General features: G+C 34.3%; 1 protein-coding gene across 16 annotated transcripts in view; it reads right to left on the bottom strand.

Annotated features, from left to right (window-relative positions):
* Positions 1–19,633, bottom strand: part of DLG1 (discs large MAGUK scaffold protein 1) — a 313,869-nt gene that overhangs the window by 280,270 nt on the left and 13,966 nt on the right. For all 16 annotated transcript variants that reach the window (XM_067034266.1, XM_067034270.1, XM_059064880.2 and 13 more), the window contains one exon: positions 14,477–14,643. In XM_067034266.1, the coding sequence (XP_066890367.1) occupies positions 14,477–14,643 (167 nt within the window). The remainder of the gene's footprint in view (positions 1–14,476; positions 14,644–19,633) is intronic.

Genomic DNA, 19,633 nt, shown 5'->3' with positions numbered 1-19,633 from the left:
TGCTTACACAAAAAGAAGACAATCCAACAAGACAGTTGCCAAGAAGACAAAATAATTCAAAAACAGAAAGCAGACTGCAGCAAATGACATGAAGAAAAATCAGGGAAGGTAAAGGGCTAAAATGACATGGAAAAGGGATTTATGTTCTTTATCCTTTGCTACATTGATAAATTACTAAGTATGCAACATTTTAACATAAATAAAAAGATTCTTTATTTTAAAAATCTACCATTTACTGAGCACTTAATATGTGTGTCAGACTCTGAAGTAAGTTTGATATAAATTATCCCATTTCATACTTAAAGGCACCAAAGGAAGTGAGTTGTTTTCATCTTCACTTTACAGATGATGAAACTAAAAGAAGAGAAATTAAACAATCTGCCCTACATTATACAATGTAATGCAACAGACCTAAATACAGACATGGAAAGAAAGTTACAGAATGATACATATATGGCTTTCATTTTAAATATATATATGAGCTAAACAATACATTCATTAACATATAGGATTAACAGAATAAACACATACCAAATGGTTAACGGTGGTTGTCTCAGTGAAAGAATATTTTTAAAAAGATAACTTTCAACAATGTACATTTCTCTGTATATGTATGTTTTAAGATATGCCTGAATTATCTTTGTAATCAGAGATATTTTTCTTTTTAAGTAAATAACTGAAAAAGAGCAATTCCTGTGGAAAAGAAGCATCAGAAGCCAAGTTACAGTATATTGGGAATGAGAAGGAAGGACAGAATAAATGTAAACTACTTTTCTCAAGAAGCTTAGCTAGGAAGAGAAGGAATACTATACAGGTCCTACTGAGAAGAACTTTTTCCTGTTTGTCTGGTTTTCTTTTAATGGAATCTTTGAACATATTTATAGGATAAAGGGAAGAAGGGGACAAAGGTCCAAGAGAGAGGAAGACATTATAGATATTACATGAGGAGTGCAGAGAATGAGATTCCAAAGATAAAAGGATCAAGAGCACAACAGAAGCCGTTAATATTTGAGACAGTGACTTTCACACAATTGAAAACATATTTTTCTATAAAGTTAGGAATTTTTGCAGTAAGTATGTATTACTTTGGTAATCCAAACAAAGAGGGTTTTTCTTTTTAATTTCCATACATTTTACTGGGAAAAATTATATATGCATTCTATTCCAACTCAAGATCCCCATATTTTTCACATCTGAAGAAACAGAAGGGGGAGGGTTTAAGAGCATATGAGAAGATATCAATGCTCTAATACTGAAGATAGTAACAGATGCAGATATGGATATATAACAATCAAAATTATTTAAATGAGTTACTGAAAATGACATAATCAAAACTCATAAGTTAAGACTAATCGGGGATGCCTTCTTGCAGCACATAAATCTATAACCACTGTGGCATACTTAAGCTTTAACAGAGATTTTTATTTTCTTAGTAACTATAACATTTTGCCAAGTTTTCTCCTAGATTAACAGCTTGGCATAATATGGTAGTTGTTTCACTTTTCTCATAACATTTCATTGTATTTCACTTCCATTTCAAAGTTATTGATTTAGGGGTATGTCCTTCAGTTCTAGAACTGGCAACTACCATTTAAACACTGCGATAAGATTGTCAAAGATATAAACATAAAAATATAAAAATTACATAATACTGAATGTAAAATAACAGCATAGTAGTCATCAAAGTCACTTGCAGAAACATTTAATGTACAACTCACTTAGTACACAGACCTGTCAGTTTTGGTCTTGATGAAATTTTTCAAATTACAGGGTCTTTGCTAAGGGTTGTGCATTATTTCAAATTTTGTACATTTTATTTTCTTTGTAATACACCACTTAAAAACTGGAATTAAATGAGACAGCACTGTAAATCTGGTGGTACAGAGAGGGAGTTCAAACTAGTGTCTCTGGGATGTATTATCTGAGAGACAGAAATAAACATTAGGGAGAAGGATGAAAACCTTGAGAACACTGATAAAGCAAACAGGAAAAGGAACTGACCACCAATATAAAGGACTGTCAACTGGAATTCAAAACTGTGAAAAATTATGAAGCTGTGCTATGAAATTTGGTCAGCTGTCTTCTAAAGTCCATGGTAAGAACTGAAGTGGAGGTCTGCATTAGGGATATAGAATTATAAGATAGATGGTACCAAAAGTACTGAATTTGAATATGGACTGATAATAGCACTATGTAGATAATAGCACTGTATCAATTTTAAATTTTCTCAGTCTGATAATTGTATATAAGATGTTTTTAGAAATGTTCATATAAAATAAAATAAATTTTTTAAGGAAAATATCCTCGTTCATAGGAGATACGTGCTGAAGCATTTAAGGGTAAAAGATCATGATGTCTGCAATTTGCTCTCAAATAGGTCAGCAGAATAAAATTAAAAAGTGTTTGTGTGTATGTGTACAGAAAGCAAGCAAATGTGATGAAATGGCAATTTTACTATTCTTGTAAGTTTTCTGTAGATAAACATTTTTTTCAAAATAACAAATTTTTTACAAGAGAGAAATTGAAAAAAGGTCCAAAATAACAGTAAAATATAAGTCCTATAAAAAGAGTACAAAGTGCAATAGGCATTCAGAAGGGATTCGTTTCAGAGAAAAGATGAGTGAAGACCTTACATGGAAGGTTTCTGAGCTGGCCCATGCAGGATAGGTAAACTACAGACATTCCAGATGGAATATATATACCAAACCATTTTCAGCAGCCACTGTTGCAGAGAGGGATTTCACTTTCTTGTGTTAAATATCTCCTTTTTTTTTTCTACAAACTTGCCTGTTATGTTTCTATCTCTATTAAAATTACTAGCTCTTTCTCTTATTTTATTAACTTTATTGTGACATTTTCATTTGTCTAGGTAACAAATCCGATTACCAAGAAAGTTATTAAATAAAGTTAAGACAGAAACATCTGCCTCTGAAGCCTGAAGTTTTGAGTTCTAATCTCAGATTTTCTACATGATAATAACGTAAGTTTGGGCAGTCACAACATCCCTGAACTACAGTTCGTTGAATTCTAAAATTAGGAGCAGCTCCAAGTACTAAAGACCAAAATCCGGCTTACCTCATATATATCAGGAGACTATACCAAGAATCCATGGTCCTATAACATCTCAAAATAAAATAATGTGTGTGAAGGTGCCCTTTAAAACTATGCAATTTGAAAATAATAAAATTATTTTTATAATCCTTTCCTATGGAACATGTGAAAATTTTTTAAGAAAGGAAGAACATAATATATCAGTTTTAAAAATTAATATCATAAGCCATTATTCCTGGCTGATTCTAGTTCTGGGGCAGTGAAACTTCAAAATGAACTTGGGAAAACTGTGCCAGCATGCAAGGACATGCTGAAAGACTAATGAGCTCATGTCAAAAGGACATGAGGGATCTCTTCAAGAGATCCCCCAAATTTGGAGCAATCTGAATATCCAAAGAATAATAACTGAAATGGATTGTAAACACTAAATAAATAAAATCCTTCAGTCCATAGTGACAGTTTTTTTTAAAGAGCAAGAAAAATGGGGGAAACTTATCAGTCACTTTTGCAGGGGATCATCGGGCAAACAGAAAATATAAGCTTTACCCTATCTTTTTAGGAAAAAGTTTCATCCCTAGCTGATGGAGATAAGTACTTTTCACAGAAGAATACCAACTAATAAATACAAATGGAATGATAAAATTAGAAGGGAAAATCAATATTTTGAAACCTCTAAAGGAATAAGTGATTCAGGCAAGGATCATTAATGGGTGAATCAGATAAATATTCACTCAATACAAGGTGCTAAAGTACTACCCCTATAGATACTTAATAACTACAAAGAGAAAAACATAACTATACAAGGAGGACTTGGAGGTCACCACCTTTAAGTAATCATACTTATCATAACAAGCACAACAACTTGATATTGTGTGCTTCCTGCTACGACGCAACATGAAGTGCCATATATCACTAAGAAGTCTGCTTACCAAAAATGAGTCTAATCAACCTTGACATCTAACCTCCTGTTATCAGAAATATAAGACTTAGTGGAATGACTTAAGCAACATGAACAGACCGCTAAACAAATACACAATTTGTGTAATACACAAATACAAACAAATACACAATGTCTATAAGACAACTGGCATGGTCTCTACAAAAAGTCAGTCATTTAAAGAGGGGGAAAAAAAAGATGGGGAGGCCATTCCTCTAGATTGTGAGAGAGTAAAGACAACGAACCAGATTTGGTATGTGCCCTCCTGACTCATTCCAATGCCTGCCCCCAGATCTTCACATTTGCTTTCCACCCTGAGCAGCCCTAACAACACCTTGTGCCTCTGGCCTGCTGTCCACATCTCATCCTCTCACCTCCTCACTTGGGGCTTTCCTGCAAACCACAAAACCAAATACCATATGCCCTGCACCCACAAATCCACAAGCCTGAAGTGCAGGGGAATTCTTGCTCACTAGAAGCAAGTAGATAAATTCTTGCCCTTTCCCTCCTTGGATGCAGTAGATATGGCTTCTCATGGATGCAATACCCAGGGTCCAGCAATCAGTCACACTTAGTGGCAGGAAGCATCCCTGTATTAGTTTTTCCTTATTTCCAGCTTATTCAACTTTTCCCTCACTTGCGCTCCCTAGCAGTGAATGAACTCCCTAAATAAAGTACATAATAGCACATTAGCCCTCTGCCTCAAGTTCTGTTAATAGGGAAATCCAGATAATAGCAGAGACTTAATGTTCAAATGCAGTACATGAATCTTAACTGGATTCTGACTTTTTAAAAGTCCTAATAGATAGATCAGAAATGACTGTAAATATGGATTGGAGAGAAAATTTAATAATTATTAACTTTCTTAGGTGTGATAACAGTTCTAAGGTTACACAGGAGAATGTCTGACTATTCTTACTCATAGGAGATATGTGCTGAAGTTTTTACAGTTTAAGTGCATGACGTCTGCGCCTGATTTTCAAATAGTTTCCCCAAATACACATATAGAGGAAAGGCAAATACAATAAAATATTAGTAACTGTTGACTCTATATGGATATTTGTTGGTCTGTTCTTTCAATTTTACTGTACTTGGAAATGTTTTATGATAAAAAGAAAAAATATAATCACCTTTAGCCTATTACTTAACTATAATATGGAAAGAACCACAGTTCTCACTTCATTCAAAAAACATTTACTGAACAACTACTATGTGCAAGTACTAATATATTTCAGTAAATAAGACAGTCCCTAACTTCAGGTACTTACACTCAGGTAGAGAGACTAAAATACACACAAAATAATGTACATTCGAGCATTTAATTATGACAGTAATGAATACTATCAAGTAGAGGTAGAAAATGCTATAATAGGAGCTCTGGCAATCTGAGAGGTAAAGGAAGCCTTCTATCAGGAAGTGACCTTGTAGTGATCCTCGACTCTCTTGTAGTGATCTCTGACTCTTACAACCCATTTCCAAACTGTCCTCAAATCCTTGAGATCTACATTCAAAATATCTCATAATTCAGCCATTTAGCACCTCCATTATCACACTTTGGTTCAAGCCTATATCTATCCTTAACTGGATTACTGAAACAGATTCCTAACAGGTCTCCTGCTTCTACCCTTACTACAGTGTATTTTCAACAAAATAGCCTGAATTATCCTTTTAAAGGTTAGGTTAAATGATGTCACCCCTCTGCTCCAAAACTGCAAAAGCTTCACATGATCTGCCCCTGTCTTACCCTGTGACCTCATCTCCCATTATTCTCTCCCTTTCTCACTCTGCTCTAGCCATACTGGCCATCTTGCTATTTCTCATATATTCTAGCCTTCTTCTTGCCTTAGTCTTTGCAGTGGTTATCCCCCAAATAGCTGCATCAACTTCCAATTCTTTGTACAAGTATCACTTCAACAAGGCTCATCATAAATACCCTACTTAAAACTGCAAAGCACACCCCCCCATCTGGCATCCCTGCTCCCCTTAATCTGCTCTACCTTTTTTCCTCTCACATCACTTATCACCTTCTAACACACTAGATAAATGCATGATATACAATAGGTGCTCAGTATTTGACATTTAAAATAAAATGCTAAAAATGAGCAGGAGTTGGCAAAAGAGGAAATAAGAATCTTCTCGCAGAGGGAACATTATGTGGGGACCCTGAGCTAAGAGGAACCAGTGACCAAAGAAGGAAAGAGCTCTAAAAGATGAGTGGAGAAACAGGCAGTGGCCAAATAACTCAGGATTTCTGAGTCTCATGAGGGATTTCCTACTTCATTCTGAGAGGAATGGAAAACCAATGAAAGGTAATAACATAATTTGCATTTTATAAAGATAATCTTGGAAGCAAACTGGCCATAAATTCAAAACGGGAAAGTGTGAATGCAGACAGGCCAAGAATCTAGGCAAAAAATCAGGGTGGTTTAGACTAGAGTGGCAAGAATGGAGACACACTGGAATGCTGATTCATGTGAAATTTTTCAAATTGCAGCACAAATTGGATGTAAACGTGAAAAGCAAAATAAAAGTTTCTGACAAATAATATAGTAGAGTATCTTTATCACCTAGGAGTTGGAAAACACTTCAGTAGGCACAAAAAGCATTAAACAGAAATTGGACTATATTAAATTTAAGAAATCTTGATGATTAAAAGACTTCACTAAGAAAAGCATGCTTCAGAGTGGGAGAAGATATACATTACACATATACCTGACAAAAGAATCATATCCAGATAGAGACCTCCTACAAATCAATAAGATAGAAGATGTAAAGCAACAAAAAAAGTGTTAAAAACCTGGACACTTCAAAAAGATAGCAAAATGAATAATAAACATATGAAAAGATGTTTGTTAATTGTTAATCTTGTTAATGATAAGAAAAGTACAAATACAACAATATGAAGTACCAGTACACACCTACTGGAATGGTTGAAATTATTAATAAAAAGACTGACAATAACAAGTGTTGACAATTATGCGTAACAAATGAAACTTGCACATACTGGTGGTAATTATAAAAACAGGCATAATCACTCTGCAAAACAGTTTCCATTATGTTCTAAAACTAAATGTATCATTTTCATAATTGGGTATATACCCAACAGAAATGCATACACAGGTGCCCAAAAAACATACACACTCAGTTCTTCTACAATGTTGTTCTGAAAATGCAAATTTGTTCCAACACAACTGATATATTAGGAAACAGTATGAACAAAGCACATATTTCATGTTTGCTTATGCTCAATCTTGTCTATGAGAAACACTAGGTAATGGCAGAAAACTGAATCCAAAAGAAATGAGCCACAGAGGAATACATAAAATGCACATATTTCAGGCTTTAGTTTGAGTGTTACGAGTCTCACTCATCCATATCTGGTGTTATAACTTTTCATCTGCTTACAGATAACTCTCCCTGCCAGCACTTCACAGTAACTCACAAGTTGCAACCCGAACACACACTCCCATAGCAAATAAGATTTTTTTCAAGGTAAAATGTCATATTTATTGTAATATTATACATTTCTTAGTCACTTAACATGTGTGAAACTGTGCTGCCATTTTTATTAGGTTCTTACCTTTTTAAAATGTGGCACTCACCAAGTTTTAAGTTTTGAGTCCCCTATTTTCTCAAGACATTAAGCCCTGTGGTTTTTACTGCACACCTTTGCATAGTATGATGATTTTTTAAGAACTTAAACATTATGCTATGGCAGAAATAACTGTAAAAGAATATTCAAAGCAGCACTAACCCAAAACTGGAAACAAGTCAAATATCCATCAACAGAATGGATAAATATAGTGTGGTGTATCATACAATGGAATATTATACAGCAGTAATAATGAAAAAAACTTCAAATCATGGAAGAAATTCACAAATGTAAGAAAAAAGCTAGACACAAGAAGCTAGAGTACATACTGTATGAATGTGCTAATATAGTTTTAAAAGAGCAAAAAACACCAACACAATGGTGTTAGAAATCAGGATGGTCCTTTGAGGAAAAGGGATTAGGTAGTGAATAGGAAAGTTACAATGGAGATTTTGGGGGTACTGGTATATATATTTTTTTAATTGAGATTTAATGGACATACCATAAAATTCACCAAATTTTAAAGTGTACAATTCAGTGGTTTTTAGTGTATTCACAGAGTTGTGCAACGATCATCACTATCTAATTCCAGAATCCATTAGCAGTCATTTCATTTTTTCCCCCGGTCTGATGTATTCACAATGCAGTAATTCATCAAGCTGTACATTTATAATTTGTGGACCTTTATATATGAATATTACAAAGAACTTCAATAAATTTTTTAAAGTTAGTATTTAGAGGACTTCAGATTAAACCTGGCAGGCTGAATATATACTTCAACTCTACTGTCTCCTAACTCTACTTAAATTAAAGCAGATGGATTACTTTAAAGCATTAAATACAAGGTCAAAGAGAAGGGGAAAAGAGATATCCTCCCTATACCACTGAGTCAGATAATTTCCCTCCCATAAAGATGAACTCAGAAGGAGTTCCATCAGTCCCCATCTGATACAGGAGCCCGAGATAGCAGGGACAACTGAAAACAAGAGTACATTACTGAGTGGGTATTCTTCTTAAACTACCTAAAGTAATACTTTCTTTTTTCACAAAATCATACTATACCTTCTGATCTGCAACCTGCTTTCAATCATTTAATAACATATAATAGATATAGAGACTATATTTTTATGCCTGCTATTTTATATTACATTAAGTGGCTGTATGATATTATGTTTATCCAGTTTCTTACTGATAATTATTTAGATTGTTTTGGTTTTTATTATTACAAATAATACTGCAATGAGCACGCATATATTATATTAATAATTTTTGAGAGTACCTCTGTGACATATACTGGATCAAAGGATATGAATATATACTGTCAGGCTGTCTTTCAAAACTGCTGCACCACTGTATTCTCCTACCAACAGAATAAGAGTTTCTGCTTCCTCACATTTAATTAATCTTTGACATTCAAGTTAGTTAAAAATATTCTGTCAATTTAATTTGCATTTTTTAAAGTTACATTGAACATCTCTTCATAGGCTTATTGGCCCATTTGTATTTCTTTTTCTCCAAACTGCCCATTCATGTCCTTTGGTCACTTCCCTATTAAATTTGACTTTTTTCTTCTTATTGATCAGTAAGAGGTTTCTTGGGTTAAAAGGGTTAGAAATTAGTTCCTTTTCATAAATGTGACAAAATTTTTTCCCAGTGTAACATTTCTTACTTGTTCATTGTATCTTTTAAGATACAGAAATTCTATAATCAAAGTTCAAACAGTCAAACTTTGTAAAATCCACAAAGAAATTCTACAGTCAGTATTCTTAACCTTTTCTTTGAATTTTTCAAGGTTTTCTTTGTTGTGCTTAGAAAAGCTTTCCCTCTATCCAAAAAAGACTGAAAAGTTTATTTTTATGGTTTCTTTTTTTTTTAACCTTTTGATCCATTTGAAACGTACAGTATCATCAGGAATAGGATTGCCACAGACTAAATGTTTGTGTCCCCCTCCAAATTCACAGGTTAAAATTCTAACCCCCAATGTGACAGTATTGGAATGGCCAAAAAGTTCCTTCCGTTTTAAGTAAAAATAAAAGACATATTTTTCATTTTCACCAAGAATTTTATTGAACAATGTACTCATTGTTTTGTTCCACTACCTTCTGCCATTTTTCAGGCAACTTCATAATTCCATCTTTCCAAAACTCTTTATCTTTTTGAGCAAAGAACTCTTCCAGGTGCCTTTTACAGTCTTCCAGGGAACTGAAATTTTTTCCATTAAGAGAATTTTGTAAAGACCGAAATAAATGGCAATACGAAGGTGCAATGCCTGGTGAATATGGTAGATGAATCAGAACTTCCCAGCCAAGCTGTAACAGTTTTTGCCTCGTCATCAAAGAAACATGCGGTCTTGCGTCACCCTGATGGAAGATTATGCGTTTTCTGTTGACTAATTCCAGAAGCTTCTCATAGAGTGCTGCTTTCAGTTGGTCTAATTGGGAGCAGTACTTGTTGGAATTAAACGTTCGGTTTTCCAGAAGGACCTCATAATAGAGGACTCCCTTCCAATCCCACCATATACACAATATCACCTCCTTTGCATGAAGACCAGCCTTTGGTGTGGTTGGTGGTGGTTCATTTTGCTTGCCCCACCATCTCTTCCATTCCACATTATTGTACAGTATCCACTTTTCATTGCCCATCACAATTTGTTTTAAAAACAGAACATTTCATTACGTTTAAATAGAAAATCATATGCAGGAACACTGTTAAGAAGGTTTTTTTCACTTAACTTATGTGCAACGCAAACATCAAAGCAATGAACATAACCAAGCTGGTGCAAATGATTTTCAATGCTTGATTTGGATATTGTGAGCATGTCAGCTATCTCCCAAGTGGTATAATGTTGATTGTTCTCAATGTCTCAATTTGATGACTATCAACTTCAACTAGTCTACCCAACTGTGGAGAACTGTCCAGTGAGAAATCTCTAGCATAGAACTTTGCAAACCACTTTTGACACATTCGATTAGTCACAGCACCTTCTCCATACACTGCACAAATCTTTTTTTGCATTTCAGTTGTGTTTTTACCTTTCTTGAAATAATAAAGCATTAATATGCCAAAAATGTTACTTTTTTCTTCCATCTTCAATATTAAAATGGCTACACAAAAATTCACCAATTAAGTTTTTTTTTTTTTTTAGGAAGATGTTGGGGTTAGAAGTTTATTAATTAATTTATTTATTTTTGCTGTGTTGGGTCTTCGTTTCTGTGCGAGGGCTTTCTCTAGTTGTGGCAAGCGGGGGCCACTCTTCATCGCGGTGCGCGGGCCTCTCACTATCGCGGCCTCTCTTGTTGCGGAACACAGGCTCCAGATGCACAGGCTCAGTAGTTGTGGCTCACGGGCCTAGTTGCTCTGCGGCATGTGGGATCTTCCCGGACCGGGACACAAACCCGTGTCCCCTGCATTGGCAGGCGGACTCTCAACCACTGCGCCACCAGGGAAGCCCAAGTTTCTTTTTTTAATGTATGCTGATATGACAGCTGTCACAATACAATCTAACAAAATTTTTTCAAGTGAAGTTAAAGATAACTAAGCACTAATAGAGCCATCTTACAGAAAAAATCGAGTGAACTTTTTGGCCAACTCAATATTAGGAAATGGGGCCTTTGGGAGGTGATTAAGTCTTGAGAGTGGAGCTTTTGTGAATGGCATTAATGCCCTTATAAAAGAGACCCCAGAAAGCTTCCTCACACCTTCTTCAATGATAAGGACATTGCAAGAATACGGCCATCAATGAACCAGGAAGTGAGATCCCACTAGACAGTGAATCTATTAGTGACCTGATCTTAGACTTCCCAGCCTCTAGAACTGTGAGGAATAAATCTGTGTTGTTTATAAGCCACTTAGTCTATGGTATTCTGTTATAGCAGCCCCAAAGAACTAAGATAGAATAGTGCATCCTTCTTCGCTGGAATTTCTCCTACTCTTCCATTTTGCTTCCTTTCACATATTCATAATCTCTAAAAGTAATTGTTCTTATTTTAGAATAGATTTGTTTTTATAAAATGACACATGCTCATTATTTTTAAAAAGTAACAGAAAAGTACTAAAAAAAAAAAATCCCCATTACCCACAATCATTAATATTAAGCAAACATATGCAAACATCTCACTAGACATATGTTCGAAGTAAAAAAAAGACATACCAAAACCAAAAAAAGTTATAACTAAATGGAATACTAATTATGTCACTTTAAAAATAAATGGTATTAATTTTCATTTTACTACATCAGAAGAAATAGAAGAAACACAGTCACAAGGCCACATATTAACTGACAAATGGGAATCTGGCAAGAGTTGGACCAGTTACCAACTGTTAAAAAAAAAAAAAAGGCAAGAAAGAAAAGTGGATAGATGCTTTACAAGACAAAGATTTTTACTTTAAGAGAATAAGAGAGGCAAGCCCTGGTAGAAATTGATCAATCTCAAATAATTTTTGCAAAAATAACTCTCTTTAAGATAGTCCTGCAAAAGTGAACATAAAGTGAAAGAGACAAGATCATATTGCATGCAATTTTGGTCAGAAAAAGATTATCTTACTTTTTAATCCAAAAATCAGTGCACAGTGTAATAATATTCTAATTTTTTTGTACACAACAAAATATTTTGATGATTTTAATTTTTTTCAAGTTATAGTCCAATAAAAACTTTTTCTGCATTTGTTTTGAGTCAGTGGATTCTCTTCAACTGTAAAACACTTGAGGTGAATTAAATTATCCAACTCTCTTTTCAGTCCCAAACACTGTGCCCCTAAGAGTTTAAAGTAGGAATTGAAATGAGAGTTCAAGTTAAAGGTCACTTAGCCAAGTTTTCTGTCCAAATGAAGCATAAATGAATGGGTAATAGGGGAACATAATTTCCTTCTTTCCCTCAAAAGAAATCAAATCTCCAAATATTCCAAGCTTTTTTTTTTAAGTCTTATGACTGTCATCCACCAGTGTGTTTCAAAACTATTTGCATTTTCAGACTAACATCTTCAGGGTATCCTGTCCTTCCTCTCTGAAAAACAGTACTTCCCTTTAACTGACCTTAGCTCACACATTTTTCTCTTTTTAAAAATCTAGGACTTGATGGATATATCCCCATGTTCCCCTTACTAAGTCCACCCATGAATGGGTACAGATTTCAAACATTACTACAGCATCTTCCATGCACCAAGCCCTAAACAACATTTTGTAACCATACTCCCTTCTCCTCCACATTCCTAATTAATAAGATCTGATATTTCAGTCTGAAAGGCTTTATTCTCCTCTTAATTTTAGATACCTTTATTATGTCCATAATATACCTTTCAGGACATGCAGAAACCAGCAATGCAAAAAGCATTCTAGGTACCAGTGCCTCATAATTTTATAAAAGTTGAAATGTTTCCAATACCATTCTTAACGGAATTCAATGCAGAGTTGATCTTTCAGACTGAAATCTATACGGAAATTAACTTGCAGCTTGCAGAACTGTCCACTTATTTAACCTTAATGAACATTTACTGGTTACATTGAGCAGGCCATTATCTAAACAATCACCTACAAAAACAGACAAATCAACTTCAAGAACTCAAGCTTTATAATCATAGTTGAGCATCATAAATCAGACAACAGAAAAATAATTAAGTTATTAAATAAGAAGCCAATTCTCTTAAAATTTAACATGTTCCTTAAAATTTTTTAACCTAGGACCATAATAAATGTGAAATAGAAACTGTATTACTGATTAACATTTAAAAAATCTATCTGAAATGGACTAACATAAATGCAAATGATATATCAACTAAAGGGAATGGAAATTGAAACTAAGAGAAAATGATGACGAAAATGAGAAGAGAAAAATAAAGGTACATAGGCAATACAACACTACATTCTCTAACCGAAGAGAAAAATACAAGGACACACTATAAAGAGAACTGTGAAATGGGTATTAAGATGCCTAAAATCCAAAGGTAAACTTGCCCAAATTAGCCAAATAAGCTGGGTCAAGTCATTCATTTTCTTCTGGATCTCAGTTTCCTCATCTTTAACATGAAGGGGAGGGATCAGATGTTCTCTGATTCTTCCTGCTCTAAAATTCTATAGTTCTATGTTATTTAATATAAGAGAAAACTGAGAATCTGTTTCATTACCAAAGGGCTGTCTGGTTGCTGCCTACCACTACTTTTCCCTGATTCAATTTTCCAGGCACTTCTCCAGCAGTAAGATACTAGAATCAAAGTCAGTCAGACAACCACCTTAAAATGACTAATGTTCCTCAGACAGAATCCTCATTACAAAATGCTTCATATCTCTGTTATGTCATATCTACCAGCAACAGTAGATCACAAAAAAAAAATAACATTACTAAAACAGTTATGAAAACTCAAAGAAATGAGTTTTAGCTACAAAAAAAATAGAGAAACCAATGCTGTCCTTAAGATTTCTTATCAGTCTCTAGTGAGACTTAACAATGCAATCCTTCAAGCCAATAAAGAGAGAATCCTTGGGAAAAATGTAGCAACTGCTTTCTGAGAAAAAAATATCAAAGTAAAACCATCTTTTCAAAGTAGTTTCCATCTAATTATTGCACAGATGGAGCCTCACTAAGGTCTACCATGCAAAGTAATTGTTAATAAAGTAATGTACTTTAAGTAATATTAATAAGCCTGAAGCATTGATGATACTAAGACTAAAATAATACTTTAACAGTCAAGTATTTCAGACCTTGAACCATTCACAACATTTGAAGACAGGGGTATCAGAAATTCTGAGCTTTTCCTTTCAAAAGTATTTTTAATCCCATCCTTTTTATTCTATTATAAATGATACTTCCACAAAATATCCATTTGAATATAATGAGAAAACTTAGTAGCCCCAATTAATTATCACTGAAAAATAGCTTAAGGAAAAGTTTTTTTTATCTTACCTCTACACTAGGGCTAAGGCTACTTGGTAGTGTTTCTGAAGTCACAGTAGTGCTTGGAAGGCTGGAAATTTCCCAAGTATTCACAGGCTGTATTGGTTCAGACTGCTTTGAACGATCTATACATTTTGGATTATCCAGTAAGGTCACTTCATAAAATTCTTGAATATCTAGATGTGAGGAAAGGAAAAGAAAAATTCAAAAGTATTTATATTTTCTAATTAAACTATGCATTGCTGAAACAACATAACTCAAAAGCAAAATTTTTACTCTAGATTAGTAAAATAAATCCAATCTTATAATGTACTTATACAGTGAATATTTTCTCATTTTATTATGTCACAGCCATATCAGAACCTGCAGGGCACAGTGTAAAAGTCATATAGGCTTTTTATACTTTGAAGTCAGTGCTGAGTTCAAATCCCTATTCCATCATCAATTAGCTACATGTATAGACAAGTTATTTAATCTCTGATAACTTGCCTCTTATCATTGTGAACTGTTTCAAGTATTCAGTGCAATACATGTAAAGTGCACACTGGTACACACTTGGCTCCTAACAGACAGTAGTTAATACCATTACTGTGAATTCTGCAGACATCACACTCAGCTCCTAACAGACAGTAGTTAATACCATTACTGTGAATTCTGCAGACATAAGTCATCACTGATATTTTATATTTTTGTATCACCAGTATCTAGGCTGGGAATGTAAACCCGTCAAGTGGTTTCAACTGCCCTTGTAACCAAAGTAAAACAAAAGAAGAATAATACATTAAAATAAAATCAAAGAACCAGGAAGTTTTTTTTAGATAGCCTCGAATTTGAATATTTGAAATAGTAAGTCAAAATATTTTGTTATTTTAGAAATAGTCAGTTAAAAGTATGACAAAACTCTAAAAGAAATGATAAATGTACTTATAGCAACACAGGATAATTTGGAAGATCAAGTTACTCTGCTATCAGCTGGAATTATATGAACTTAGTATATTAACACTGGTTATTCATGCTGCTTAGAAGCTCTGAGTGGCAGTTACATCATGTTTAAATATACCACTACTAGTTTTTTATTCACCTCTTGGTATAATTTTGAGTTGATTTTTTTTCTTTTTTTTTTTTTTTTTTTTGCGGTACGCGGGCCTCTCACTGCTGTGGCCTCTCCCATTGCGGAGCACAGGCTCCGGTCGTGCAGGCTCAGTGGCCATGGCTCATGGGCCCAGCCGCTGCGCGGCATGTGGGATCTTCCCGGACCGGGGCGCGAACCGGTGTCCCCTGCATCGGCAGGCGGACTTTCAACCACTGCGCCACCAGGGAAGCCCGAGTTGATTTTTTTAAAGGAGGGAAATTATTATTTAACAGTAAAGATAGGGTATTATCTTGTATAGAATCAAATAAAATAACTGTAATATTTAGAAAGAATAACTTTTATTTCTTGTTTTCTCAGTATGATGAAAAGATTAGTACTTCCCTTAAAAAACAACATCAGAAGATACTAGAGACAAAGTAACTCCCTTTTTAGTTTTGATAACAAGTGGAATTGTAGAACTTTCTAGATAAAGGGCTAATAAAAACTCAGGTCTGACAGTGAGAGTAATATCGACCTATTTCACAGGATGTTAATATTGCTGCAGAAAATTGTATGTGAAAGCATTTTATAAACCATGAATCACTATATAAAACTGTTCACATAACCATCATGCAAAAAATTAAAAACTCAAATTCAGAGCATTAGCTACAAATGGTTCTTACCAAACAAAAATTGCTTAATCTGAACCTAAGTCAAGTCTTCAGAACCAACTTCTAGTTCAGAGGGAATACAGGGGACAGAGGAACAAGTTAAATGACACCAGAAAAGCAATCAACAAAATTGATTCAGAGGGAGACATTCTACAAGACAACTGGCCTGGTATCTTTAGAAAGCAATGTCACAAAAGGGAAAATAAATTGTTTGAAAGTAAGAATTTCTGTATAAAGGAAACAAAAAGGACACACCAACTAACTGCAATGTCAGAGCCTTAACTGGTGTGTGTGGGGGGGGGGAAGGCTGGGGAGGGGGGATGAACTATAAAAGACATTGTAACAAGAACAGGGAAACTTAAATACAGACTATTTTCCAAAAAATATTAGGGAAAAAAATTTTTTTCTAGAAGATATATATGTATGTGAGAGTATGTATATATTTATGTAGCAGGACATGTATTTCTATATATGTAAGAGGTATTTTTATATATATAGGAGATAAATATTTGTAGATCTATCTACCTGTCTATAGAGATCTCTTAGCCCCTCAAAACAAACAAACAAAAAACAGAGCTCCTAGTACAGTATTATGCCCCCCCAAGAGCACTAAATGAGTGTTGGTCAATTGGTTAGCTACCAGTCTCAATATAAATAGCCCACATCACTATATAAAATTTTTATTATATTATCCAATACTGTAAGTCAAGTTTCAAATCTTAAATTTCTATATGACCTTTCACTCTAAAATTAACTAGCAGAAATACTGATATATTGTCCTTTAATAACATCTCTTAAAATTTTAGGCCAGTGCTGTCCAAAATAACTACCTGCAGTGATAAATTTTCTATAGCTATACTGTCCAATATGGTAGGCACTAGCTATATATGGCTCTTGCGCATTTGAAATGTGACTAGTGTGACTGAGGAACTGAATTTATAATTTTATTTAGGTTTAATTAATTTAGGTACCCACATATGGCTAATGGCTATGGTAGAGGACAACAGAGATCTAGACTAATATAATTCAGAGTAACACTTTGCTATCTCTTATGGTCAAGGAAAAAGGGTTCCCTACACTTTATTATTATTATTCAAAAGTTCACTTGCAACTTGCTACTATCAACTGAAATACCTCATTTCTAGGTCTTACATTAATCTATCAAACAGTCCTTTCTAATTTGCTGTATCTGAGCTCCTATGGACTAGAGAACCAAATATCCACATTATTAACTATATCACATTTAAGAAAAAACAAGCTGAGTAAACATCCACTAGGATGGTTATTATCAACAAAACAGTAAATAACAAGTGTCGATAAGGATATGGAGAAATTAAACCTTCGTGCATTGCTGGTAGGAATATAAAATGATGCAGCCACTGTGGAAAACAGTATGGTGGTTTCTCAAAATATTAAAACACAGACTCACCATTTGATCCAGCAATTCCACTTCTGAGTATATTCCCAAAAGAATTGAAATGAAGGATTCAAATAGGTATTTTATATACCCATATTCATAGCAGCATTATTCACAATATCGAAAAGGTGAAAACCCAAATGTTTCAACAGATGAATGGTTAATAAACAAAATGTGGTATATACAAACAATGTAATATTATTCAGCCTTTAAAAGCAATGAAATTTTGATACAATCTACTACATGGATGGATGAATCTTGAAGACATGATGCTAAGTGGAGTAAACCAAACACAAAAAGACAAATATTGTATGATTCCACTTATATGTGGTACCTAGAATAGTCATATTCATAGAGACAGAAAGAGAAGTTATTCCTAGGGACTGGGACAAGGAGAGAATGGGGAGTTACTGTTTAATGGGTAAAGAAATTCAATTTGAGATGGTGAAAAAGTTCCAGAGATGAATAGTGGTGATAGCCACTGAACGTGAATGTACTTAATGCCACTGAACTGCACACTTATTTTAAAAAGGGTAAATTTTATGCTATATATATTTTATCACAATTTCTAAAATGAGCTGAATTGAGAGTCTAGGGGAGTTTAAATGAGTAAAGTGCATGGGATACAATATGTGGGTTTTATAATATTTTAGCTATTTAGATATCTGTTTCTTACTAGGGTCAGGATAACTGATATTGCCAGATAAGACCCAACTTAAAAAGAGATTAGTTACCATACTTGGCTAACTAAAACCATAAGCAAAAGTACTGAAATATTTCTAACATATGTACAGTGTGGTGACATTTCTGATGACAGTCTGTAGTTATTATCACTTTCCTTAAAAAAATGTATTTATATACACACACACACCCATCTTTAATCTTGACCCATACTCCATCTTGACTAACATTCCAAAGTTTACAGTTTATTTCATTTGTCCACCACATTTCTTCATCTTTAGGGTGTCCTGAGACAATGGTGGTGAACAACATAATAACACTCCTCCAGAAACTATTTCTCAATTACAATTCCTTCAGTTGTATCAGTGAAGCTTTTTCAAAGGTGCACCCAATCAAAAAAGGCACCCTCTGGAAAAACTGCTCACACAGATTGAGCTTTTCTTAGTAGTCCCAAGTATTAATATTTTATATTTCCCATGTAGTCCCTGTTCTTTATATTTAATCAACGTTTTATATGTCAGAAGAGAATTATTATAACTGATCATAACTGTATTTAGAAAAAAAGGTTAGATTATCATTATGACAAGATTAGCATTTCTACAAAGTAACATTCTAGAATTCAAAATATTATCTTCTACTTTTTTAGACTTTTCTAAACTCAGGAGTATAACATGGAGTACCATGATATCTAGTCTAAAGTAAAACAGAAGTTACTACACAAATATAAGACAAAAACAAACACGGTAAATTCTAGTATAATCCCAATCTCTCCTATTTCCTAACTCTATTCAACATGCCAATGTCTGAAAATCCAAGTTATTCTCAAAAGACCAACTTCATGAAAATAAAGAATTAAATTAATGAGCTTACTCTGAACAGTTAAGACATTCAGCCAATAAATATTAATGGAGGGCTTCCCTGGTGGCACAGTGGTTAAGAATCCACCTGCCAATGCAGGGGACACAGGTTCGAGCCCTGGTCCAGGAAGATCCCACATGCCGCGAGCAGCTAAGCCCATGTGCCACAACTACTGAGCCTGAGCTCTAGAGTCCACGAACGACTAAAGAGCCCGTGTGTCACAACTACTGAAGCCTGCGTGCCTAGAGCCCGTGCTCCACAACAAGAGAAGCCACTGCAGTGAGAAACCTGCACACTGCAACGAAGAGTAGCCCCTACTCGCCACAACTAGAGAAAGCCCGTGTGCAGCAACGAAGATCCAACACAGCCAAAAATAAATAAATTAATAAATTAATTTAAAATATATATATATATATATATATATATATATATATATATATATTAATGGAGTGAGGGACTTCCTGGTG

This window comes from Kogia breviceps, chromosome 5, assembly GCF_026419965.1.
Source record: "Kogia breviceps isolate mKogBre1 chromosome 5, mKogBre1 haplotype 1, whole genome shotgun sequence".
Lineage (NCBI taxonomy): Eukaryota > Metazoa > Chordata > Mammalia > Artiodactyla > Physeteridae > Kogia > Kogia breviceps.
The sequence above is the reverse complement of the archived record's forward strand: the minus strand, read 5'-3'. Positions and strand labels throughout refer to the sequence as shown.